General features: G+C 43.7%; 1 protein-coding gene across 1 annotated transcript in view; it reads left to right on the forward strand.

The window, feature by feature from the left end:
• Positions 1-646: 646 nt before the first annotated feature.
• LOC103058010 (uncharacterized) overlaps positions 647-16,747 on the forward strand; it is a 71,934-nt gene continuing 55,833 nt past the window's right edge. Inside the window, exons 1-2 of the mRNA XM_007437994.3 lie at positions 647-752; positions 905-1,027. Of these exons, the coding sequence (XP_007438056.2) occupies positions 973-1,027 (55 nt within the window). The 5' untranslated portion in view covers positions 647-752; positions 905-972. The remainder of the gene's footprint in view (positions 753-904; positions 1,028-16,747) is intronic.

Here is a 16,747-nt window from a genome sequence, read left to right on the forward strand (position 1 = left end):
ATGACTGTTTCTTGGAAATACCATTGTCATCTTCTGCATTTTTCTCTTGAATTCTAAGTCAGGTCCAACGCTGGACTTTTGTAGTGGTCTCCCATCCAGGCCCTACCCTGTTCCAACCCCCCTTTAGCTTTTCTGAGAGCAGCCAAAGTCAGCTACAGACTGCCACCATGTATTGTGATGCCTTCCAGGGCTGTGGGCCCCCAAACATGGCCCACTCCATTCCATAGGGCCAAGGTGCTCAGTTCTGGGCAACTCTTCTTCCCAATTTGGGCTGCTCCTGATCAATGGCCCAAGAGCAGGGCTGAACTTAAAACAGTTGGCCAACTCTGGTGGGAAATTGACCAGGCCTTGTGGAAATGCCTGGAGGATGGGAAATCTGGAAGGAGAACAGGAGTAAAGTGGGTAAAGGACTCTGCCACACCCCAGCTGCTTCTCCTTGTGTCTTGGACTCTGCAGGCTCTCTGCTTGCTTTCCAGCTCCCCTGCCTTTCTGAAAGCACCTCTGGCTTTATGCTGAGTCCCCCCCGCCCTGATCAAATCCGCCCCTCTCCCTCCCTCCCTCCCTCCCCGGCTTTCTCTCCTCCCCTCGTCTCCTCTTTCCCTGGAAAGAAGGGCCAGGCAAATCCAACCAGCCAATGTGATCCCCGGAAGAGTTGATCTGGGCAGGGGGAGCTTTCTGGAAGCGGGGGGAGAAGGGAAGGCAACTCTGTGCTGCTTCTCCTCCTTTCTGAGCCAGACAGGCAGCCTCGGAAGGTGAGCGCAACAGCAGTGACCCAGCGCCTGGGAAAGGGGCAGAAATCTAATTCCCCCCCCCCCAGCATACAAGCTCACATACTCCTCTACAACCAAAAGTTATGGACTTTGCACTTTTGTGATTCTAAGTCTCTCTGGGGTTTTTTCTGCAGGGTCTCAGGAAAAAGGCAGGTCTGGACTGGATCCCAGGGAGCGTGAACCCAAGCTCCTTGAAAGGAGGATGTCTCAACTGTCAGTGAAAGAACATCTGGATGGGATCCTTTCGGACTTCGAAGGTAAGTGCTGGAGAAGCACCCAGGCAAAGGAGATCATTCACTGCTTTCCAAAAGATAGCTGGCCACGTTTTCCCTGTAGCTTCTGAGTTTCGAAGGCTGTTGAGAGTTTTTTTTCTTAAATACATTGCCAAAGGAAGGGTTAAAATCTTGATCGCTTTGCAAACCACCCAGAGTCTTTCAAAAAAGCCGACTGATTTCTTTTGTCCAAGAAAACCAGAATCGGTGCAGGGCCTGCAAAGAAGGTCAGGTCCCACTTCTGGAAGGTGGGTGAGAGGAGCTCAGCCCACGCTTTTGCAAAACCAAAAGCTCTTTAAAAACCTGGAGAACTACTCATACCCAAGTTCTTCAGTGTCTTCAGTTGTCCTCTGTAGAGGATACAAACATGGAGATCTGCTTGAGTTTGATGCTCAAGTTTTGAAAAAGATGGCTAGGGGAAGAACTGTTGAAGTTGCCATCCAGGCACGTTCTAAAGGAGACATTAAAAAAAATATAAAAATATAAAGTTGTATAAAGCTGCATCCTGCCAACCTGTTTGTTGCAACTGGGTAGTAACAATTGCCCATTATTTAACACAGTGTTTCTCAAAGTGTGGCCCTACAACCCCTGGAAGTCCCCCAAGACGCTCTCAGGGGTCTGCAAAATCACAATTATTTACCAGCCTATGTTGAAAAACAATACAATATTAAAATCCCCTTAATTAATTATGAGAAGCGGTAGTGACTGCAAATGTGTCTATTTTAATTTTTAATATGGTAAATATCGATAAATATAACCCATACAAACAAAAGCTCTTTTGGGGTCCTCCATAATTTTTAAAAGTGGGAAGGGGTCCTGAGAGAGAAAAGTTTAAGAAATGCTGATTTAACACATTTACATACATATGTAAATCACACCATTTGCGTTTTTCTCTTGCTTTCTGTCCTTGCAAATGAATCATCCTTGCAAATGAATCCTCAATTCGTGTATTGCATGTTGTCCTCATCTCTTTCTGATTCTATCCAACTCCAATTTTTTTGGTCTTCCTCTTCCTCTCTGCTCATCCTTCCTTCCTTCATATAAATTGGTTTATTTTAAAGTGTTTTAGTGTTTTAACCCCTTGCTATTGGGGATGTGGTTTTCCTGCTCTGACCCCTTGATGAGAGTAAAGAAATATAAAGCTATGTGTCTCAGTTATTGTGGGGAATTTTTTTTAGCAGGGTTTCTAGTCTGTAAAGCTTCAAAAATATACCTGAAGGGCATGGCCAAATCTCAGAGGTCAGAGAGGTGGTTGAATGAGATTCCTAGGGGGTGGAGTTATCGATGGACATATAAACGACCCTCAAAGTTTCTCTGCATAATTTAAGGGGATTGCAAAGCCTGTTGCTTTCTGAGTTACAGAATTGGGGTTGCTCGACTGCAGAATTTTAAAGATTTGAAAAAATCAAATGCGTGTGGCCGTGAAACTATCGTAACACAAGTCTAATTCAGGACAGTCCACAGGGAACAGGATTTGGAAAAAGGGGTTCTCGGAGGCTTTCCAGGGATTTTAACTTGAGCTCATCTCTACATGAGCCAGGACTTCTGTCCCCGAGCTCTGAAGTCTTTCACCCTGAGATCCTGAGATATCCTGAGGACCGGCGCAAGAGAATCAATAGGAAGATGACGACAAGGGTAGGAAGCTATTTCAGTTGCCGATGTATTCTGGTCATTCATATTTCCAGATTTCATCCAAGCCAGAGAGCACAGAGCGAGCTGGAAGGTTAAGGACAGAACGCTGGGGTTCCTGCACGCAAAGCCATGGTTGGCTCGCTGGATAAGCCATAGTTTGCTGGTGCTAAGTCAGAAGGGGCCAGCTGTGCCCCTTAGGGCTGTCTGTGGCCCTCAGCTAATTTTCTTTTTCAGCCTGCTGAGCCACCTCTGGACTGCTATGGCAGAAAATCGGTAGCCCGATTGCTCGCAGTTTTGAGGCAGGGAATTTGAGAAGAGGGTAGCATAGTTCCTTTGAGAAACTTCTTGACTGAAGAAAAAAAAAGACCTCCTCCCACAATTCAAATGAAAATGACCCTTCTCCCATTGCCCCCACTACCACCATTATGAGCCTCAGTTTTTCAATAATACTGTTTTTGGGTCTGGGTGGCCTCAGTAAATCCAATATATGGAGAAAACAGAACCAAAAAAAGGAAATGAAATGAACAACGGGACTATCCCTTTCTGTGTTAAGCCATAAACCACAGTGGCCAGCTTCACACAACCCAGTAAGCTATAAACCATGGTTTATAAACCAGACTGCCTAGATTCACACAACGCCCTAAGCCAAACTGATCACATGATGATTTAAAGTCATGCATGTACGAACCCACCCATAACTATGAGAGAAATGCAATCTGCCCATGATCAGAAGCACTCTAGTTTTTTTATATGCTTTCATTTGGGGCTAAGAAGGATGGCAATGGAATTATTTGTAGTCTAACTCCAGACCTTGGAGTTGGCAAACTATGGTTTATAGCTTAGCATGTGAGAGGAACCCAGCCCCTAGCGACCGTCCACAAAATACTTTGAGTCGTTTGTCACTGCCGGAGTGTGTAAACTCCAGAAAATAAATGAACAAACATTGGCTTAGTTTGATATGTGGACCCCTGTTCTAGCACTGAAAATGCCACAGTGGAGTTTGGCTCTGATCATATCCAGAAATATAAACGGAATATGCAGTGCACGTAACTGAAATGAACTCACATTCTTATTATTGTTGTCCCTTCTCCATCTCCTGCTGGCGAGAGCTCTAGACAGAGTCTCGTTTATTTTCTGGAAAATTGGTGCCCCTGGAAAGACTTGGTCTCTGGTGCATCTTGAGGGATGTCAAGATGAACCCCAAAGAACTCTCCTACCTTCTGTATTTTTTCTTGCTTTGTGGAAACTGGTGAACAAACCAGGAAAGTTAAGCTAAAAATTCAGTATATACGAAAGTAGGCTTGTATGGATGAATGCACGTAAGAAGAAAAAATTGCCAAGTAAATATATAAGATATACCCTCCCTCTATGTACTTTAACGTGTTTATATAAGGGCTGGGATATGCTAAGGGCCCTTTGAATGTGTACTTTTAAAGATGGAATTCAAGCTGGCGACAGTGGTGTGAAACTGCCATAACGTTATTTTGCACACACATATAAAGCCTTCTCTCGCTTTCATTTTTTCCCGAATACGCCCACATTTGAAACAGTCAAATGGCATCTTTAACTTTCTCTTCATTAGCAAGACAGGGTAAAAGTGGATGTGAGTGGCCGGTTCTCTGTGAAAAGTCGTTTATCATGTCTAGGCAATCTGCCTGGGAACTTCTCCACAGATTCACATAAGGTGCTAAGCAGTGGCTTGCTTTAACCAAGGTTTGTGAACAAGCCATGGTCCTGTTTCACACAACATGCTAGGCCATAAAACATGGTTTCTATTCCATAATGGCCCAGGTTAATGCATCGTGTTAAGCCCAAACCAAACTGAGCATATTATGGTTTAAGATGGTTGGTGAACCCAGCCATAGGAATTCACACCATGACCTGCTTTGCTTGACCATGTTCTGATGGGGCTATGTTCATACAACCTGCAATCAAGGAACCACATTTATGGCACAAAGCAACGTGTGAATCCAGCCATTCTGCTACAAAGACTGCTAAATGCCGAATTGGACTGTTGGCCCATCTCACTGAGTGTTATTCCTACTAGCAGCCAACTTGGTGCTCTCCAAATTAACATATTTGCAGTCTGTAGCTTCCATCATTCACCAGCCAGCATTGTGAGTTTGTTACTTAACCTGCATCCCTGCTTCTCCCAGAGCAAAAGTAGGTATAGAGTCTCTAGGCTTCCCTACAACATTTCATGTCAGTTTGTAGGTTCAGGAATCTCAGGTTTGGCTGCTCCTGGATGTCATAGCATTTGAGCATGTAGAAAATCAACCTCTCAGCAGCCATTGAATTAAAAAACGTTTCCTGAAACTGCTAGATGACCATATGCAAAGAATTTGCCCATAGGGGATCTCGTGGTTTGTGACACATGAAATCTTTGCACGAGATAATCTAGCATGTCAGGAAGGAATAATTTAGCCTGGTTTTCTTTGTTTTTGTTCTCGTTTTAACCATGTTTCACAATATACCATATGGATTCAGAATTACTGCAATCAATTAGTTCCTGTTGGTGCAGTCATAGTCTAGACTGCGTCCACACCACCTTTTGCTGGGGAATCAAAAAAGGTAGAGCAATAAGAGTCTAGTACCCCTTTCTAGGATTGGTTGGAGAGCTGACATTCCAAACCAGGTTTCTGCTGAAACTTAGGAAGCTGAGAAAGTATTGTGCCTTTCTTGGGACACAAAAATTGGCCTTGTTTGGGTCTGGGGAGTGTTTACAAAAGAGGAGAAAGACACTTGACTTGAATTCTTTTTCCTTCTAGAACCCTGAGATCTAGACACTAAAGCCAGTTTCAAAATGGGAGAACAAGGTTCAATATTGCATTTGCCCCAGATGTTCAATTCTTCATGTGAATGAGCAGAGATAGAGAGTTCTGAAATTGGGCAGCACAACTCAAAGAAGATGTGGTGCGATGATACTAGCAGAGCAAAATATCCATTTATCTTTTGTACAAGACAAATCTTGTACAGATCGTTGTTCCTTGGTTCCGTCATATGTTATGTAGCTTTTAAAAAAAATCCTTCGCTGCCCACCAGTTCTTGGGGAGAAATAAAATGAGAGGGGTCACCCGTTAGTCCTCTGGCACTTGGATTGTTTTCTAATCAATTTCACCACTGGATCTTATCAGGCCATTGAATTAGTCAATCTCACAATCTTTCTAATCAGTTTCACAATGCTGATAATCCATTCCCCGAGAATACATTTCCTCTGGTTTGCAGACCACTTTCCTCACCAGGAAAACTAGTACCCCAATGTTGAAATGCAAAGTACTTGGCAACCTGTGCGAGTCACAATTGCCCAAATCACAAAAGCCATCGGGGAGACGAATCTGATTTTTCTTTTATAAGAACTTTATTGAGTTATAAAAAGCATACAGATAAAAGCCAAGAAGAACTAATAATCAAAGAGAGAAGTAGAGAACAAGAGAGTTAGAAATAAAGAAAGAATACCAACGTGATGGAAAGTAAAGAAAAGGGACAAAAGGAAAAACTACAAAAAGAATGACTTCCGACTTCTTATACGGCAGATATAGATAAATCATATAATAACCCCTTACGCTAAAACTACATCTTAACACGCATATTTTGTATCACCTATTATTTTAACTAATCATCAAATCCATCAACCATAACTTCATTTTTTTTCTGTCTCCTGCAAAAAATCCAAAAGACTCCCTTAAAGATCTCCTGAAAGGCCCAGAGATCTCTCTTCTGCATACCCCTCGGTTAGGAAACTGGTCATTCTGGAAATAGATGTCTGGAGGGTGGATCTGTGGAGAAACCCTTGTGGGACAGTGAGATTCTGCAAGGAGCGGAGAGGAGCAAAAACAGCATGGTTTGGCAACAGGCCTCTTTGGAAAGCAGCTGTTTGCCCACACAAAGCTGAAATTCAGCTCATTAAGGCCACCCCACCGTGACATCAGGATAGAGTTTTATTCTAAAGGCTCCTTCAGGAAACCTCGATCACTCGTGTGTGTCTGTTGCACTGGGCAGCAGAGAGAAAGAAGAAGAGAAGAGTTTTGCTGTTTTTTTTTAAGGGTTCCAGTTCCCAGCTGTTGCTGTAGCAATGTCTCCCCTTCAACATTTCACAGTTTGTAATTAAGGAAAGTTTGGAACAGGGAAGGATGAGAGAGGGGGGTGAGGGAGGGAGAGAATGAACTTAGACAATGCATAGAAACTCTGGTTCCCATGGTAGGAATTTTCACCCAGGGCCCGACGGTGGCCAGGGGCTCCTGTATCTGAGCCAAGTCTTGTTGACAACTGCTGTGGAAAAGACATTCTTAAAATGTCTGCAGGACTTGAAGAATCGGGAACACTTTTGATCCGGGACTTGTAGCATAATTTGAAAGAAGCAAGCCTTGGAAACGGAGAAGGTGATTTGGTTCAGGTCTGAACTGGGGAGAATGTGGGATCTGGCATTGATCTCGGGAGCATCTGGGCAAGATGAAAACAGTCCTTTTTGGGGGATGGGTAAGAGCGCCTCGGTTGATTCTGCAACACGATTCAATTCCCAGTCTTGGCCCCGACAGGCTGTTTGTGCCTCTGAACCCTCCTTAGCTCAAGACAGAAACTGACCCTTCTGTCAACCCAGAAAAAACAATCATGAAATTGCACGTTCCTTTGATTTTACGACCGTCTGTAGTTGGCAAAAATCCAGGGGGGGGGGGTATTTTTCACATTTGGGCCTTGCACTTCCGCTGGTGAGCTCAGGATGTTTCTATCGAAGTGGCAACAGGAACAGAGAAACAATCCAGATGCTTTCCTCCTCCTCTCTGTCCCCCACAGATGTGGGAGGAGGGGGGGTTATAGCTGCCAGCTGTTCCCCTAGAAATTATGAATGGACGTTTATTAAGTGGTTGGTGGCAGTAGCTGAAGGATGCGAGACTGGAGATCGAGAAAAAGATTTCCTCAAATCGAGGATGACGCTTGGTAACTACACAGACACAACCATGAGGTTTTCTTGGCAGCCGTGCAGATGTCTATTACTACTGCTGCTTTTTTAGAAAATCCTAATCCCAGCATACACGCCAGGAATCTCCTGGTGGTCTCCTTTCTAGGCAGCTTCCAAGCATAGATAAGATTCTCCAGTTGCGCCACCTGCTGAGACAGATTGGAGAAGACGAGTTTAAAATATATCGGACAGGAATTTGGGCATTTATTTGGTCCTACCCTTTCTTCTAGAAGCAGAGATGGCCATCGCTTTTGGCCCCAAGTTCATACGGGGCCGGTTGTATCGTAAGCCACATTTATCCATGCATTTCTACATGTAGCCTCTCTCCGTGCCAGGGAAGAGGGCATAAATGCATCCTGTTCCTCAGCAAAGGAACACAGTCCTGTAACATGATAGTGTTCTAACTCTGTCGTGTGAATGGCTGCTGGCGCTTGGAAGACGCTGATCAGAAGATGGATAGGTTGCAAGCAAACACAAAACTGCGGGAGATACCCAACTCCTGCAACAGATCATGGAGCAAGCTCTTAAGAAATCCACAAAACTCTGGGCCAGAATAACTGGGCGGTTCTTAAGTTCTACATTCGGTGCACCTCTGGTGATGTCATTAATTCTGTTCCTCTTCAGTCCCATAAAAATATATAATAGGATACCAATTCTTGGAGAAGGCTCACATTTGGCCCTGGGGACTCAGACTGTCCATCCTTGCATTCTATATCATGTCATTTGCTATAATGACATGATAGAATAATGCCATTTGCTTGGTCCTGCCTTGGCATCACAGACACTGTGATTTCATGGCTTAAAATGATGGGCTGAACCCAGCCAACTCTGGTTTATTCAATAGAGCAGGGCTAAGTAAACAACAGTTTAATGCGGTGCATGAACCCAGCCAGTTTATGACAGAGATTAGGTGCTGGAATAATAGCCCAAGTGAGTTTAAAATGTGATTCATGGTGATGATTATAATAAACTATAGAGCGACATAATGTCTTACTGGTGGAAACTGAAGTGCACTCTAGCAACTCAAATTCCATACCAGCCATTCTGTCTTTTTATAGGCTATTATTACACAAACCTGGACTTCGTGTGTATGTGTGTGTACCTTCAAGTAATTCTTGACTCCTGGTGATTGCCTGGAGAAGTCTCTGCAGTTTTCTTGGCAAGGTTTTTCAGAAGTGTTTGCTCTTGCCTCCTTCCTAGGGCTGAGAGAGAGGGACTGGCTCAAGGTCACCCAGCTGGCTTCGCGCCTAAGGCAGGACTAGAATTCACGGTCTCCTGGTTTCTAGCCTGGTGCCTTCACCACTATCCCAATTGGACTCTCCTTCCCATCTTAGCTCTGTCAATTTCCTCTGCTAGAACTTCTCCAGCAGGCAACTGAAAGCACAGTGTTTGGGGGGTGGGCGGTTGGCATCAGATGCGTGTCTTTGGCTCTCAGCCCTATTGTTGGCCAGCTGACTCAACTCACTCCCTGGGTCATCTCTCACACAAGGAGCCATCCAGCTGCAAGAATGCTTGGTGTCCCTCAAGCCAGTCCTTTGATTCCCCAGTGACAGTGACAGAGTGTTTGCTGTCATTCTCTCCATGTGGTTCAGGGGTCAACGCTGGAGGTGTTGCTGGAGAGGGGGTGGAGGGCAGCAGGGGCAAAGTGCAGGAGTGAAGGGCTTCTTCTCACCCCCAGGGAGGTAGTAAAGGCTCTTCTTTGTGATGGATACTTGAGCTCAAGCAGGTGCTGGAGAAAGCAGCTGGAGGGGGTAAAGCAAATAAATGAACTGAAGCTGGCTTTTCTCAGCTCGCTCTGGCTGTTGAGCAGCAGTCGTCCATCATGTTCAGGGCCAGCTCCTGAGCTGAACAGGGTCAAAGCAAAAGGGCCTAGAATGGACCTTAGAGCAGGGTTCCTCAACCTCAGCAACTTTAAGATGGGTGGATTTCAACTCCCAGAATTCCCCAGCCAGCCATGCTGGCTGGGGAATTCTGGGAGTTGAAGTCCACCCATCTTAAAGTTGCTGAGGTTGAGGAACCCTGCCTTAGAGGATTTACCTGGCTGTAGTGATGGGACTCCCAAATGGACTTCAGCATCCTCCTAATTCTCCATCATACCCACACAGCATGTTAGAATCACATGGGGTTGATAATCTGTGGCAGGACCAGAATGGGATTCCACCAGCCTGTTCAGAGCTTCAAAGCAGCCAAAAATGTCAGCTGGTCTCCAACTCAGAGATGGCCATATCACATCCTCCATGTCTTAAAGTATTTCCACCTAGTTTCAACAGATTTTCTCCTTTGCACCTGAATGTCCACTGTGAAATAAATCAGAAGGAACTTCTGAAGTCTTCATATTAAATTAGATGTTCCTTGTTCACCAAAGGAAGTCCTTGAGTTGAAAACATCCTTGTTCCAGCAATGGGGACCTCTGGATTTCCAGGTTCTGTGGGACTACTACTCCCAACAGCCCACACACTTGGCCCTGCTGAAGGGTTGCTGGGAGTTGTAGTTAGGCAACAACTGGATAGGTATGTGTTTCAAACTTCTGCATAACAGATAATTATGGCTTAAAGATTAAGGACCTAAGGTAGTTAGAAAGCAAGGCTTTGATGTTCATTCACATTTACTATTTAGAACAGAAATACAGGTTATGTATTTCTCACAATCTTTTCTACTGCTTGAAGATGACCTGTATTACTTTGGAAATGAATTACATACCTGTTCATGCAAACCCACATAAGCTTTGGAAAGACGCTGATCCAGAAATCATGATCTCTGGATTCACATTACTCTTGTAGACAAAGCTAAACTAGATGTTGATGGGTGAAGACTAAGTATGTGTGTGTATCCAGACGATATCTTTCATTTGAGCCATATTTTCACCATTATTTCTGATTTCTTAATGATCACAGAAAATCCATGAAGGACAGAAAAGGCCCTGGAGCCACAGGTTGCATAAAACTCTCCTTCCTTAAGCCAGTAAACAGTAGATAACATGAAGTGCAAACTTGTAAATCAGGACCCTTTTGGGAATTGATTGTGCTAAGTCTCTTCCCTTTGGGGAAGAGTTCATCTAGTTAAAAAAAAAAAAAAAGGGACCAAGTTAACATCTTAGCGTCTGCCTCCCTGATTTGATTAAATGGAAGGACAGGTCAAGTAATTGAATCTGGATCCTTCATTGTTTGAAAGATTAAGCCTTGAGTAATAGATAAGAGGAAGGAATTTAGCAACTTCCTGCGGTCACCTTGTGAGTAAACCAAGGAATTTGCTCAGAAACAAATCTTCCAGGAAACTTTGGAACAATGCACTGGTGTTTACAGAGAGATGAGGTTACTCATTCCTTTGCATCACACCTTCTGTCCTTTTTTCTTGCCATTTTGCTAGCAATCTGAGAGCCTCATCCCATCTGCCTCTTTTGTTTTCTTGGTGGAGATCATCAACGGGCACTTTCTGGGGAAGGAATTCAAGGCTGAGTGTGTGGCTGGCAAGACCCATCTTATTTTAGGGCACTCTTGTTCCTAATTCCCCTGGCCATTTCTGGCCCCATGCAGTGTTGAATGACAGTCACAATTCATATGCCACCGCCTTAGTTCTTTCCCTCTCTAGTTGCATGCAACTCTTTAACTAAGCTGGGAATTATATTGTGTGACACAAAAACTGTGACTATTTCTGATTCACAGGACTCAGAAACTGAAAGCAAGGACTATCTACCTACTGCTAACCAGAAATAAGGACCACTTTGGGTTGGCATGAGTGCAAAGATGGGGCAGGCAACTTTTTCTCAACCATGGGCTACTTTTGGTTTGTGAGAGGGATGCTGGGGGCTACAGCCCCCAAAGCAGTGGATAGGACCAGGATGAAAGCTAAATTTGTTTTCATTTATATTGGATTAAAATCAAAGAGGTGATATGGTTAATCTGAAGGCAAAAGGAGAAGGGGACAGCAGAGGATGAGATGGTTAGATGGCATCCCTGAAGCAATGAGCATGAAACTGAGCAAAGTCAGGGAGGCAGTGAAGGACAGGAAGGCCTGGCACGATGTGGTTCATGGGGTCACGAAGAGTCAGACACGACTTAACGACTGAACAACAACAATGGTTAATCTCCGATCATACATTTAATCATGTTCTCTTTGTGTCACACGAGAAATGACAGTTTAGCAGGGCTTGGTAAGATCTCTGGGGCCACCTCATGGCTTTTAGGAGGCCCTGTACAGCCCTTATCCTCTGGGCTAAGTTTTCCATGTGTGGACCCTGGCATGTGCTTATGGACCAGCGAAAGAGGGAAGTTCCTCTTTGGTTGTCCCACTCAGAACTGCCTTTAGGCCACAATGGATTCTGGTTAGCCAAGAATCAAAGCACACTTGCATGAGGTTGCTTGAGCCCTCAGGGGACAACGTCACATTCTTCTTTGTCACCTAGCTGACTTGCTTTGAATGCTCTTGGGGGCACTGCCATTTGCCACAAGCAATCCCTTTGCCCCGCTTCTCCTCCAACCTTTCGCAGGGATCATCGGTCTGCTTGAAGTGTAAGCGAGCTTCCACAAATACCTTCAGGTCATCCACTCACCTCCGCAGTTGTATGGCCGTCTCTGGTTAAATTAATTCGGAACATCTGGTATTCACTTTTATCTCATGAATGTCAGCTCTGTGCACTGCCATCTTAGAAATACCTAAAAAAAAAGGGAGTATAAAACTTCTGGAGAACATCAGGTTTCATGGTCCTGACTGAAGGGGTGTCCTTATATGGGCAACATTGCAACATCCAGAGCAAAGTTCAATCAAAAGCAGGGCAGGAATCAAATGTTTTGTCAACTAGAAATAAGAATGGGAATATAGTTGAAATATTACCATTCTTCAGTTGGCTCCCAAGCCTGCTTTTCACAAGCTAGAGGAGACACAACAACCCTTGAAATTTAGCTATTTTGTCTCCAACTGCCTGTTTGTTTAAGAGATGCAACCCCATCTCCCTCACCTCCAGCAGGCAACAGTGTTCCCACCTCGACCCCACATCAAAGACTCCAAAAACCACCTCGCAAAAGGAGGGCATCGAGTTTCACAAGCTGTCGGTAGCGTTGATGGATGGTTTGCAGAGCCTGGGGCTTTGAAGAGGCATCTCTACATACCATCTGGCCCAGGGTGGCACATCTCATACCTCACCAAGGAGAACCTTCTGCTGAAATAGCCGACCTGAAGCTTGGGGCTACTTCTTGTGGTGCCCACTGAACTTTCTGCTTCATTGGACTCTACATTTTTAAAGGATTCTTTTCATAACAGTTTTTTTTAAAAAAAGGCAGGGAAATTGGCTCGCTCCACTCTAGAAATATGCTTAGAAAAGTTTTTTAAAATGGTGGGTAGCTGTAGCTCAAATCTTTGTCTCCCTTGGCCAGAAAGAAGGCAAAAATATTTTGGGATAGTAAAGGGTCTCTCTCTCTCTCTCCCTCCCTCCCTCTCCCTCTCCCTCTCCCCCTCCCCCTCCCTCCCTCCAAGCTCTAGTAATGAAAGTCAAGGAGCACAGTGAAAAAATGGGACTAAGATTAATATAAAGAAGACCGTACTAATGACCACAAGTAGAACAACCAGCCTTAGAATTGGCAATGAAGATATTGAAGTGGTGGAGAGCTTCTGCCTTTTAGGATCAACCATCAACAGTAAAGGAACCAGCAATTAAGAAATACGCTGCAGAGTAGCCCTTGGTAGAATAGCCATGAAGTCCTTAGAGAAGATATTCAGATGTCAGGATGTGTCTACACTTACAAAGATCAGAATCGTGCAAGTCATGGATTCTCTGTGACACTCTATGGAAGACAAAGCTAGTTAGGAAGAGTATTGACACCTTTGAACTTTGGTGTTGGAGAAGACTCCTGAGAAGACCATGGACAGCCAAGAAAACAAACTGATGGATCATTGAACAAATCAACCCAGAGTTCTCACTTGAGGCACAAATGACCAGGCTCAAATTATCCTATTTCAGACACATTATGCAAAGACCCAGTTCTCTGGAGAAGGCTCTGATGCTGGGAAAGGTGGAAGGAACAAGAAGGATGACCATCAAGGTGGACAGAGTCAATTATAGTGGTGATGGGGACACCATTGGTTGCCCTTTTCATAACACCCCAAATTTGGTGCCCAAAGCAACCACCACATAGCTAAGCAGTTCCTACTTGACACTTTCACTATCACCCTCTTAATCCTTGAATCCTTAATCCTTGCCAAGAATTTGGTACTGAAGCTTGTAGCCCACCTCCAAAGATAATCCCCCCCTCAAATTTATATCACATCATCTTATATGAAAATGCAGAAATCTTGATTGCTTAGCGCTCAAAGTATTTGTATTATTGTACACCAGGGCTAGAGAAAGTTGCTTCAAGGCAACCCTGACTTCAGACCCATTCCTCTTGGTCACTTAAAGCTCTCCTTTGACAGTAGAGTTAATTGAAGCACATCAAGCTTCACTGAAATGCACTGTGCAATGTTTCTTCTTTCACCATGGAATCAAACACCACCAGATTTGGCTGCTAACAGAAATTCCAGCTATCAGCATGGATCATTCAGCTGCAATGCATACAAAGCTTTATCCTCTGAGCAAGTGCAAACTATCATTCCCGCTCTTGGAATAATTAGAACTCTTTCCCACAATCCTGGCATTTGATTATAATGAAATCGAATGGTGTAATTTTTCTGCAGGGTTAAATATTCCACTCCTTCCTCTTTATTAACAATGCTACTTATTGGAGATTCGTATTGGAGAAGAGCTTTTTAGACTGCGCCGAGGAGATTGTGACCACACCTCAAACAGAATGATGAAAAAGATGGAAATTTCAAGCAAAACATCTTTACGGTTCGGAGGAGGAGTGGACGGTTTGGAGATGTTTAAACAGACCGCACACCGGTTTGGCTAGAACTAAAGACCATATGGAAAAATGGGGGGTTCTCCCTGAGGACAAGGATATTTACTGCGAATGTGGCGCTATTCAAACAACCATCCATCTTTTACAGTATCCCTTGGGACCGACATGCACACAGAATGACTTGCTGGTCGGAAATACTTTTGCCATCAGCGTGGCCCAGCATTGGGCAAGAATGATATAAATCTATACTTTTATTAAAGTTTTTAATTTTTTAAAATTTAGATTCATAGTTTTCCCTTTTCTAGTTCCTGCATTTCTGACATGAGACGAGATCTGACAAAGAGGTTCCTGAACCTGAATGGGTAGTCAACCTATCCAGCTGCCCATTTTCCACCGCAGAACACAATATCCTCCAGAAAGGTCTCATCTATAACATAGATGATGCTCATCGGTTAGAGACCCCAGAAAGCAAGGCAGAGAATCATACCACAGACCAGAAGAACACAGAAGCAGAACCAACTCAGAACAGAGGAGCCTTCTCAAACCTAAAGAAGGACCAAATCATCACCCTCCTCCCAGCAGACAAAGGCTGAATCACGGTTATCATGGACAGAACATTATATATACAAAAAGCCAAAAAATTACTGGAAGGTGAAGAAACCTACATCTCACTAAACACCAATCCAGTATAGAAACTGAGAACCCTCAACAACCCAACCAAGATAGGTCCAATCACAAAAGAAGAGTGGTGGATAAAAAGCAGTGGATCCGTCCTCCCACGCTTCTATGGATGCTCAAAAATACACAAGGCCAACCTACCTCTTCATCCAATTGTGTCATTACCAGGGACCCCAACTTACAACATAACCGAAGAATTTACAAAAAAGCTTGGACATCTCATAGAAGGGGGCAAATATTCTATCAATGCCCCAATATGGTGTCTCCAGAAAATCAAAGACCTAAAAATAGAAGATGAGATGATGGTTTCCTTTGATGTCCCAGCACTCTTTATGTTCATAGATCCAGAACTAGCAAAAGAATCCATGGCAACAGTACTATACAACTCAACCAACCAAACCAAATACACTAAGATCAAAATACCCAGCATCATGGACCTCATCAACCTCTGCCTCACCACCTACTTTCAGCTTGATGGACAAATATGCCAACCAATCAAAGGAGCACCCATGGGATCACCACTCTCAGGCCTCATAGCAGAGACCGTAATGCGGTGGCTAGAAACTATAGATGGGACTTATCCCAGAGAGCAGAATCTCACTCATGCTCCTGACCTCTGCTCCCTTGCAAACACTCACGTCCCAGTTAAACCACAGCCACCACCAAGGGAGATGGGAAAAGCAAGATTTTACTACTCAGAGATGCCTCAGGCTGGATCCTCAAACTAAATGAAGCAGCCACTGTGCGGAGGCACATTAAGCCAGTGACACGGATATAATATCACCAAGAGATAAAACATATGTACCAAAGCTTTGGGAACTGTTTATCAGGAATTATGGTTGTAGCAAGCATGGCGGGGTGGCTAAAAAAATCAAATTGAGAAATTGGAAAACTGATATTATTCCAGATGTTAAGGAATGGTTGTCGGAAATGTGTGATTTATCTGTTTTGGGAAAAGCAGTATTTTCTGTGAGTATTGATAAAATATAAGATATTCCCCCCCCTTTTTTTCTCTCTTTTCTTTGGAGTTGTTTTTTCTGACTTTTTTGGTTTGGTTTGGTTGCTATTCATTTTTTTCTTTAAGTTTGAAGGTTGTTTTGTAAGCCAGTGAGCACTGATAAATGTAAGGTCATATTTAGTTAATATTTAGGTAATAAGAGTTATCTGTCATGTTATGGCATGCTTTGCTTAACTCTAGTCTGTTGACTAGACCACAACTGGTGGTGTTCAGGCATGGCATTAAATGATGGTTTACAAACCACAATGGCCAAGTTCCCAGAACATATCAAGCCAAAGCCAAGACATCATGATGGTTTGTGCGATATACAAAGTCACATAGTTTTTGGCTTCTGAAAGTTTGTTATAAGTATATGTAATGGAAAGAACTATGTATTCTCCCTTATTTACTCCTGGCTCTGTTTCCTTTTCCTTCCTCTGTGGTGTCTCTTTTGATGTATATCTTTTCTTAATCCAATGCTGGTGCAACCTACCATGTCTTCACTGAAAATGTACCTGTTAAAGGGAACCAACTCAATGGCCTATCATCAGATGTGTATTTTTGTAAGATGACTTTTTTTTTATTATAATGCTGAAACCATAAAGGCCATT

Source organism: Python bivittatus, unplaced genomic scaffold, assembly GCF_059951505.1.
Source record: "Python bivittatus isolate LINGU-HERP-01145 unplaced genomic scaffold, Pbiv_v1 ctg000640_np1212, whole genome shotgun sequence".
Classification (NCBI taxonomy): Eukaryota; Metazoa; Chordata; class Lepidosauria; order Squamata; family Pythonidae; genus Python; species Python bivittatus.